Source organism: Engystomops pustulosus, chromosome 4 (assembly GCF_040894005.1).
Source record: "Engystomops pustulosus chromosome 4, aEngPut4.maternal, whole genome shotgun sequence".
NCBI lineage: Eukaryota > Metazoa > Chordata > Amphibia > Anura > Leptodactylidae > Engystomops > Engystomops pustulosus.
Window position 1 is genome coordinate 138,976,862 of NC_092414.1, and position 11,259 is coordinate 138,988,120.

The following is an 11,259-nucleotide window of genomic DNA, read 5'->3' on the forward strand; positions in this document are numbered from 1 at the left end:
GCTCTATGCACCGGTATATAGAGAGGGATCTTCTCAGAGATTGTTATTATTATTATTGAGATTATTATTAACCCCTTATCACCGACACTAGTTTTCAGCTCAATGACCAGACTCAATTTTTCAAATCTGACATGATAATTGTTTATAACTTCGGAACGCTTTAACACATCCTGGTGATTTTGAGACTGTTTTCTCGTGACACATTGTACTTAATGTTAGTTATACAAATTTAAGTGATAAGTTTTGCGTTTCGTTCTGAAAAAAAGTGAAAATTTGGCAAAAGTTTGTAAAAATTCTTCATTTTCCAAGTTTGAAATGTTCTGCTTTCCAGGCAGGAAGTAAAACTACCCAAAAAGCTAGATAATTAACATTTACGGAATGTCTGCTTTATGTTGAGATTATATTTTTCTAGGATGTTATGAGGCGCAGAACTTTAGGGGCCATTTTTATTGTTTTTTATGAAAATTGTCAAAACTCACATTTTGAGGGACAACTCAGCTTTCAAGTGACTTTGAAAGGCCTAAATAATAGTAAAACCCCATAAATAACCCCAGCATAGAAACTTCACCCCTCAACATAAGTTTAACAACTTCTATTAAGTCTATTAACCCTTGGACATGGATTAAAACAATATGGACCTGCGATTTAGAAACTTTAGAATTATTTTGGAAAATATATTCATTTAGGCCAAAACTGACAGTTTCAGAATAAATTAAATGATGAAACGCTCTGCAATGTTTGATGCCCAATTCCTTCCGAGTGTACTGATACGGGATGAGATACAATGTATAGATAATTCATTTTGGGAGTCTCAAGCTTATTCATGAGATTTTATTAACTATTTCAAGGGGGACACAAACAAAATCATCAATTTTTATTTTGGATTTTTAGCATTTGTTTTTCCCTGCCCACCGTAACGTAAAAATTATTTTTCATCTTTATTCTCCGGTTCACTACGATTGCGGTGATACCTCATTTATATAGTTTTTCTTATCTTTGCTCAATTTTCCTGAGCAAAACCAATATTGGAGAAAATCGCATTGTTGTTACTATTGACAACTTTTTAGGGCCATAACTTCTGTATTTTTCTGTTGTGAGATCTGGTTGAGGGCTTATTTTTTGCAAAAAGAGTTGTTCTTTTCAGTCGTATCATATTAGGGAACGTAACTTTTCTGATCACTTTTTAGAACATTTTTAGTGATGGTGTTTGATGAAAAATTGTATATTACGGGAAGTTTTTCAAGTTTTTTTTTACATCGTTCACCGAGCGGGTTCAATATTGATTTAGATTTAATGTACTGATTGATACGGACGCGGTGATCCCAAATATGTACGTGTTTTTGTGTTTTATATACTTTATTTGCATTTTATGTGTAACTGGGAAGATTATGGGACATTTATTTAATTTTTTTTTTTTTTACTTTTTTACATTTTCTACTTCATCGATCGCTTGTTCAAGCCTTTACACTGCAATACACTTGTATTGCCATGTACAGTGTAAGTGACTGAGCATGCTGAGCTCAGCCTGTGAGCCTGCTCCTTACATCCTTAACCATCACATGTTGGACTGAGTGAACAGAAATCCATTACTCTTCTGAAAGGGTTTAGGGTTTGGGTGTTTGTCTCCAAACCTACTGTGGAACCTTGTTTTGAAAAAGGTCCGAAAGTACCTGAAATGTCTGGCTGTAGGAGGGAAAGAATTCTTCCTATCATCTGTCTTCTCCAACAATTCCTCAAGCACCAAACCAAATAATAGATTTCCAACACAGGGGATTCCACAAAGTCTATTCCTAGACCCTATAACACCTGGTCAGTTCTTTAGCCATAGCGCCTTCCTAGTGGAGTTGGACAACGCTGCAGAACGTACCATGAGTCTAAGGGCGTCAATGAAGGAATCGGCCAAGGAGGGGGCCCCCTTCTGGATGTTTGCTACTGAGGAAGCTAGTGTCTCTATTCTGCATATTCCCATCCAATTGATTGAACCAAAGTAAAATGGAATGGGACACGCAAGCGCTTTGCTGGGCTTAAAGGCACTTGTCGTGGTTCCCAAGCCTTTTTAAGAAAACTTTTTGCTTTTTTTGTTGATTGGAGATGGAAGCTTTGGCATGAAACAGATATTTCCTCTTTGCTGTTCTAGGGATAAAGGATTTCTTATCAGGAGATTTCCATTCTCTATCTTTCAGAGATGTAATAGTATTATATATTGGGAAAACTTGAAGAATTTGAAAAATTTACTTTGAAGTGAGGTGTAAATTGGTTTCCTGCAGTCAAGAGGTGGAGACTTCTGTTTCAAATTACATAAAATTATGTTTCTAGGTGCCAGGGTTCAGGAGATAGGGCTTGAAGTTGGTCACTGTCAAGACGTTTACATCCTTTCTGCAGGAGGCATGTGCAAATAGGACTTATATAGCTGTATGGTAGTTGTGAAGAGGTTAAACATGGTCTCCCGTTCTAAACTTCTTGGCCTCTTCCATGATTTGTGTAGAAGGACCTTAGGTTATTGTTTAGTTTTTAATTGCTCAGTGAGTTTTGCCACTTCTTGCTCAAAAGTTTCTGAATACGTGCAATTCCTTGGCAATTGTCTATATTGTCCAAATGGGACATTTATCAGCGGTCTATAAGTTGCAAGTCAGGGATCAGATTCTTCACTCTTTTTATCTATTTTTCAAATACATTAAAGCAACCCGTATCTAGAATATTAGATATGTGCATCTATTCTATATGTATACGACATATGTGTATTCTTCTAACATTAAATAGAAAATCTTTTAAATATATGCTTGTAGTACTAATGTGTATACAGGCGGTCCCCTACTGGAGAACACCTGACTTACCTGACCTCTAGTTACAAACGGACCTCTGGATGTTAGAAATTTCCTGTACTTTAGCCCCAGGCTACAATAAACAGCTATAACAGTTACCAAAGGTGTCTGCAATATTAAATATATCTCCTGAACCCTGGCACCTAGAAACATAATTTTATGTAATTTGAAACAGAAGAAGCTCCCCTTTAATATGTTAATCCTGGTTCTTATGACAACCCAACAATTTTTTAAATCTAATTGTCACAGAGACACAAAAAAAATTGTCTGGGGCTACAATTATAAAATATACAGTTCCAACTTGCATACAAATTCAACTTAAAGGGAACCTGTCATCAGAAATATACCTAATAAACCACTACCAGTATGTTGCTAAGCAGCTGACCACACTTCAAATCATGATACTTTCATGACCGAGTGTGGTGGTATCATTCAGAAAATCAACTTTGAAGTGAGAGGTAAATTGGTTGTATAAAGTGAAGGAGGCGGAGATTTTAACAAGTCAAGCTCTCCCTGCCTCAGAATGCCCCTTCACTGTTATTGATGGACCTACATCCAGAGACATCACTAATCAGATTTTCTGAAGTCTGATGCACAATACCAATCATAGAAGAATCATAGATACTTTCAAGAAAAGAAAAAAAGTATTATCTGAATGTTTAGGGTGCGGTCACATGCAAATGCAATGCAAACGTCTGGGGGCGGGGCTCAGTCTGATCACATATGCATTTCCTTTAAAACACATGTGATCAGTAACGGTCACTTAGTCGACATCATTTCAATCCAAACATACCTTTAGACTGCCTTGGGTATGCTGAATAAGGAACTTATGTTCATGCTGATGCTTCAGTTCCTGAGAGCCTGGTGATGTTGCTGGCTCTCACGAAGGGGAATGGGAGGGTGTACGGGTTAGTTTATGCACGATAGAGGTGTGCATAATTAGGATAGTAAGAGGGCGCTAGTGATAGAGCCAATAAAGGCACATTTCCAGGAATAAAGAAGATCAGTTCCTATTTTCAGCATACTCACAGCAGTCTAAAGGTACATTTGGTTTGAAATAATGTCTACCAAGTGGTAGAGTTCAAATCTGAGGTTTATGTATATCTATACTTACTACAATTTTGAACCCTCCAATTGTTTGTTTATACAAGCGGTCCTACTTAAGAACACTCGACTTACATACGACCCCTAGTTACAAACGGACCTCTGGATGTTGGTAAGTTCCTGTACTTTAGCCTTAGGCTACAATAATGAGCTATAGCAGTTATCACAGGCGTCTGTAATGAAGATTTAGTGTTAATATTGATTCTTATGACAACCCAACATTTTTACTATCTAACTGTCACAGACACCAAAAAAGTTCTGTCTGGGATTACAATGATAAAATATACAGTTCCAACTTACATACAAACTCAGCTTAAGAACAAACCTACAGACCCTATCTTGTATGTAACCCGGGGACTGCCTGTATATTAGATACCTCATCCTATAGTTTTATTCTGCCACATTGATATGCATTTCTACATGTTTCTCTGCAATACTCTATTACTGTGAGATATTTTCTGAATAAATATTTTGCATATTTCCAATAGAAAAGACTGTTCAGCTTATTATTTTATCATCACTTTATTGCTAGCCACATGTGTTTGCCGCAACATGCATCAAACAGCCTTGCTGTTTGGGCCCGTAAGCCCTCTTCATACTCCACTTTTCTCCTGCCAATGTACAATTATGAAAGTTCGCTGCAAACAGTTAAAGGAAATCTACCGTAGAGAAAAATAGAGCGATGATCCAGCACTCGTTTAAAAATTATTTAAAAAACTTTATTTCACTCCTTGTTAAAAAATCAGGATAGATACAAAGCGATAAAATGACATAGAGCAAACATGCTCTTAGTCTAAAAATAGTAGCAGACCTAAGCATTTCGGACACTATATATTGTGGTCCTTAGTCATGGTCTACATGCTACTATCGTTAGAAACATTTCCCGTGTGCACAGGAAATACATTATGCATGTCATATAACATATTGTACATTTAAGTGTGTCATAAACATCAATTTAATAGTACATAGTGTCTGATCTTGTTTAAATAAAAGATCTTTGTTTACATTTTTCAGAAAATCCCTACACAATAAAGTTCCAAAAAGTGGTCAAAAAAAGTTATGTGAGCCAAAATGGTACCACTGAAAAGGACAACTCAACACGCGAAAAATAAACCCTAAACCAGCTCTGTCAACCAAAAAATATAAAAGTTACGTCTCCGAAAAGATGGCGATACGAAAACAAGTGAGATTTTCTTTATATTAGTTTTTTTTTCCTGTAAAATTTAAAAAATATAGAAAAAAAAATATATAAATGAGGTATCACCGTAATCGTAGTGATCCATAGAATAAAGATAATATAGTATTTTTATTGTACGGTGTACGACCCCCAAAAAATACAAAAGGAAAGGAAACCAAAATTGACGATTTTCTTTTCCTCCGTACATTCAAGAGTTAATAAAATCTCATCAATAAGCTAATGACCCAATAAAATAAAGTATTTGTAAAGTGCATCTCATGTCGCAGAAAATAAGTCCTTATATGTCCAAATTGCCAAAAAATAAAAGGCTGTATAGCCAATAAAAAGTGACAATGCATAATCTGCTCTGAATGGCGCAGCTCCCTTCGATGCCCTGGCGTGTGCCCATACAGCAGGTTACCACCACATATGGGGTATTAGCGTACGTGGGAGAAATTGAGTATCCAACTTAGTGGAGAGTTTGGGTATTTTATCCACTGAGAATTTGTATATTTTATGAAAAACACATTCATTTAGCCAAAAAAAATGTAATTTCAAAATTGCATCCGATTTTGTTTTAACCCCTGTAAAACAATTAAAGGGTTAACAAACTTCATAAAAGTTGTTTTACATATGTTAAGGGGTGTAGTTTCTATAATAGGGTAATTTATGGAGTTTAACTTTTATTTAGGCCTCTCAAAGTGACTTGATGCCTGAGAGAGTCCTCAAAAGCAGGATTTTGCGGTTTTTATGAAAAAGTTAAAAAAAATCGCACATAACGTTCAAAGCCTCATAACCCTAATCGCACATCGTGAATATTTCCAAATTTTCACCAAATATCTAATATTCTCATAAATAAACGCAACTCATACCACCAAAATTTTTCAACTAACATGAAGTACAAAGTGTCACGAGAAAACAATTTCAAAATCACTTGGATATGTTAAAGCTTTCATTCCCGCTCTCTGAGCTGCTAACTATAAGTTTATGAGTGATCCCAGCGTATCAAGCTTAGCGAGGAACAGAGCTCGGATCAACATCAAGAGGAGCACAGGTAAGTATTTGTGGTTTAGTATTATGTCTACCAGCTAGATTTCCTTTAAAGGAAATTGATCCTGTCTCTCACATATGTGGAGATTAACATACCATAATGTAGGGGCTGCTACACAGATTCTTCAATGCAAATACAATGTTAATACCACACTAACACAAAGTAAATACAGTGTAAACACACAATGTAAAAACATGTTAATGCTGTGCAGCAGACAGTGTATCTGTCTTCAAGAAGAACACATTGCATTTACACTGTGTTAATATTACGTTTACCGTGTAAACTCAATGTTAACCACACGTTAACAGAATGTAAAAATGTTTTAACACAGCCTCTAGATGAGCATAGGGAGCACTGAACAGTAGCTCCCCTGACACTGCCTGCCGCTGATTGGACAGTGTCAGAGAAGATTACCATAGCTCTGCTACATCATCCTCCGATATCTCTGCTACCATGGGCTAAAGAAAGAACACTAAAAGTGCTACTGAATCAGTGCAGCTGTGCCTTCAGTCTATCATGTTAATCACCACAAGTGTCCTACTTAACCAGTTTGTGTAAATCAGCTCTCTGTCCTGTACTCCACTGATAGATGATCAGATAAAGGAACCTGAAAAACTACCTTAAGGCCTGATGCTCTGTAAAGGGGTGAAAACTTGAAATACCATCCTAGTTGCACAAATCAAACATTCCAAAACAGTGTAAAATGGCCCTTAACAGTGCCAATACCACATTGCAGCAAAAAGTAACCTCCCCAACAGTAACAGAAAACATTAACCCCTTAACGCTCTGCGCCGTAGCTCTACGGCGCAGAGGTATAAGGGCTGTATGAAGAGGGCTCACGGGCTGAGTCCTCTTCATACAGAGGTGGGGGTTTTTGCATATTGCACAAAACCCCCACCGCTAATAACCGCGGTCGGTGCTTGCACCGATCGCGGCTATTAACCCTCTAAACGCCGCCCGCAAAGTCGCGGGCGGCGTTTAAAAGACGGCGGCGCGTGGGCGCCGCCATCTTTTTTTCGATCGCCACGCCCCCGAACGTCATCGGGGGGCGGCGATCGGTTGCTATGGTAGCCTCGTGTCTTCTTTTGACACGAGGCTATCTGGCAGCTGCAGATTCGTTACAATGAGCCAGTGGCTCATTGTAATGAATGTGCTGCAAAAATGCCATATATTGCAATACAGAAGTATTGCAGTATATGGTAGGAGCGATCTGACTATCTAGGGTTAATGTACCCTAGATGGTCTAAAAGATAGTGAAAAAAAAAATAAAAAAAAAAGTTTAAAAAATAAAAAAAATTAATAAAATATTAAAAGTTCAAATCACCCCCCTTTCCCTAGAACGGATATAAAACATAATAAACAGTAAAAATCACAAACATATTAGGTATCACCGCGTCCCAAAATGCCCGATCTATCAAAATATAAAAACGGTTACGGCCGGCGGTGACCTCCGAGGCGCGAAATGGCGCCCAAATGTCCGAAATGCGACTTTTACACCTTTTTACATAACATAAAAAATGAAATAAAAAATGATCAAAATGTCGCACAGACCTCAAAATGGTAGCAATGAAAACGTCGCCTCATTTCGCAAAAAATGACCCCTCCCCCAGCTCCGTGCGCCAAAGTATGAAAAAGTTATTAGCGTCAGAAGATGGCAAAAAAAATTTTTTCTTTTTTGTACACATTCGTTTAATTTTTTAAAATGTATTAAAACACAATAAAACCTATATAAATTTGGTATCACCGCGATCGCACCGAACCAAAGAATAAAGTAGGCGTATTATTTGGAGCGAAGAGTGAAAGTCGTAAAAACTGAGCCCACAAGAACGTGACGCACGTGCGGTTTTTTTTCAATTTTTCCACATTTGGAATTTTTTTTCAGCTTCGCAGTACACGGCATGTTAAAATAAATAACATTACGGGAAAGTAAAATTTGTTACGCACAAAATAAGCCCTCACACAGGTCTGTACACGGAAAAATGAAAAAGTTATGGATTTTTGAAGTTGGAGAGCGAGAAATGAGCCGGAAAACCCTCCGTCCTTAAGGGGTTAAATAATAGCATACAGTTTGGAATTGCCATATTATGTTTTTTTCTATGGCCACAAATTGAGAAAAAGAATGTTTATCTTTTATGTAGATGACCTGAATAAAGTTAGGGTTGGTGGAGAGCTTGTAGAACAAGTCCAACGCTGAAACTACATTTTAGAACAGACAGCTGCACTAATTACAATGCGGATCAGTGCCAACAGTGGTTATTTTAACAGACCAAGCAACCGATCCTTTACAAAGTAAAACATGTTCGGGTCAGAACCATTTTTCACTGACCACTCATAATCTATAGTTTATAAGGATCCATAAAAAATGGATGCCAGACTGAAGCGCATCAGCCATTAAAAACAGACATTAACATCCATTTTTCACAGCAGATATGGTCATGTTCATGTTGTCATGCAGAAAAAAAGAGACTCCTTACAACATACGTCACTATGATTTGAGGAGTCCTGCTTTCTTCACTGTGATCGATCCATGCAATTCAGCCAGCACACACTGGGCCACATTTATCAAAAACAGTGCAGACTGTACTATGTGCAGTTTGCATGTGTAGTGTGCGCCAGATTCATGAATTGTGGTGCACGTTCTCCATGAATCTGGCGCCCTCTGCACTGCTCTGACAAAGTGCACCAACTTTTTTTTGGTGCACCTATAACATGGGGCGTGCAACACAATTCTGTCAGACACTGCATGATAAATATGGCACATGGTCAACTGCGCACTCGGTATAGTGCAGCCACGACACAAATGTGTCAAACTTTATAAATACACTTGCAAGCAGTTTTCACTAAAAAGAATGTCAGGCAAAAAACTGGTGGTTTTAATAAGGGCTCATTCCGACGCCTGTCTGTGGGGATGTATATGCGGCTGCATATACGTCCCCATAGACGGCAATGGTGGCGGTATGGTGCCACACATGTGGCACCGATCCGAGCCGTACACTGGGAAAAGATAGAGCATGCTCTATCTTTCCCATTGTGTGCGGCCGCGCACCGCTATTTTCTATGGAGGGGTCCCCACCTCGTCCTCTCCAGCACACGGCGATATGCTGTCATGTGCCACTCTCCACACCTTTTCTCAACTTGCAGGCAACACAGAAGAAAAGTAAAAACAAGATTTTGCTGAAGACATCCGATGCCTGGGCAGGTACTCTGACTTGTCTGAATACTAAAACACGAGGGGGGTCTGGAGAGTTATCATCTGGCACACGGCATCGACGCTGGGCAAACTACACCAGGTCCAATCTCAGGTTCTCAGGTTTTTCAAAAGTATGTAGGCCCAGGGCAGCTACCCCACCAGCCCCTGGGCCCCTCGGTACTACGCAGCTACTATAATCGCTAATTCTTGCACTGCACAACACTTTGTGAATATTTCACTGCTTCAACACCAGAAAACAGGTCAATCTCCCCCATGGTGCCCGGCTATTTGTCCTGCCCTATCTGAGAGCAGCATATCTGGAGAATGTGATTTGGTGATGGGAGCACTACTGTCCCCTCCACACACAGTAATGGGCAGAGGGTCGTCTATCCCTGTACATGCCACACAGAACGCCATCAATGACATCTTCTAACATGTGACTATGACACAGTAAACACTTTACATACAGGAATTATTATATTCAGTGGAAACTACAAGTAGACAATGGCAAAATATAATATTTTGCATACTACAAATGACTTTCTGTTGGAAAATGATTCCAGGGTTTTTCTGGGAATAAAAAGTTGAGGTATTACCATTATCATAGGCCAACAACTGGTGACCCTGGTGGGCAGGGGGGTCCCTGATGACTAATGCTATATGGTAATGTTATACTCAAAGAGGAAAGGACAGAAATACAGGGGGTGTGGCCTTTATTCTCTCTATGATCATCCAGATTTCTAGATCCTCTTAGTTACCACAACACAAGTGGCCGGTGCCTCCAACATGACACAGGATGCCAGCACCCACATCGTTACTACAGGCTGGGCTGAGGAACAGGTGGGCATCACATAGGGTACAGGTGGGTACCTGTCTATCAATCACATACACAGCCCTTACCATCCGGCCGCCGTAGCGTTCCCTCCACCCTCCAGTGTCACCGGCAACTGACCGGAAAGGCGGGAAGCGCAGGCGCCGGACTCAAGGGGCGTGGTCTTCCGACCCAAAACCTGGGACATAGGGCGGAAGTTAGTAGGCGATTGGCTGAACGCGGCAGGAACTCTGTGACAAGGAGCCCATCTAGTCCAATCGCCTTCCAGAACTATTTACTCGCGAGTTGTTTGTAAGCTGTAAATGCCATGGCAACTGCGTCCGCTGCCGGAAGTTCCTGACAGGTGACTTGCAGTGTGACTGGCAGGCTACATGTGTGACGCCGCTGCCACAGCCATCTAGTATTACAAACCTGGTTTACCCTACACACCATAGAAAACTGCAGTGATGCGCCATCATATACCACTAGTTATTACTCCGCGCCATGGTTCTGTTCATGTAGGAGCTATCACTCCCATACCTAAAAGCCCCTCCCCCTTTATTCTAAAACGCGCCTGTTGTCCCACCCACAAACATAGTACAATGCCCCCTTCCTGTGGCCGATTCCCCAGTGGAGATGAGTATAAGCCGAGACCCCTAATTTTACACAAAAAACTAGGATAACCTATTGACTCGAGTGCAAGCCGAGGATGGGATATGCATTAGTCACAGCCCCCCCCCCCCCCAGTTTACAGCCTGCCAGCTCCTGTAGTATATAGCCACCAGCCTCTGTACTATATAGCCTGCCAGCCCCTCTCGTATATAGCCAGCCAGCCCCCTATATATAGCCAGCCCCTGTAGCATATAGCCTTCCAGCCCCTCTAGTATATAGCCGGCCAGCCCGTGTAGTATATAGCCAGTCAGCCCCTGTAGTATATAGCCAGCCACCTCTATTATATAGCCAGCCCCTGTAGTATATAGCCTGCAAAGCCCCTGTAGTATATTGCCTGCCAGCCCCTGTAGTATATAGCCTGCCAGCCCCTGTAGTATATAGCCTGCAAGCCCCTGTAGTATATAGCCTGCCAGCCCCTGTAGTATATAGCCT

At 40.1% G+C, this 11,259-nt stretch overlaps 1 protein-coding gene across 3 annotated transcripts in view; it reads right to left on the bottom strand.

Moving 5' to 3' along the window:
* Positions 1-10,407, bottom strand: part of SCAPER (S-phase cyclin A associated protein in the ER) — a 163,247-nt gene extending 152,840 nt beyond the window's left edge. For 2 of the 3 annotated variants that reach the window (XM_072147688.1, XM_072147686.1), the window contains exon 1: positions 9,941-9,958. In XM_072147688.1, the coding sequence (XP_072003789.1) occupies positions 9,941-9,949 (9 nt within the window). In that variant the 5' untranslated portion in view covers positions 9,950-9,958. Of the gene's footprint in view, positions 1-9,940; positions 9,959-10,244 lie in introns of those variants that run through there. The other variant, XM_072147687.1, reaches the window with a different exon arrangement.
* Between the last annotated feature and the right edge of the window lie 852 nt (positions 10,408-11,259).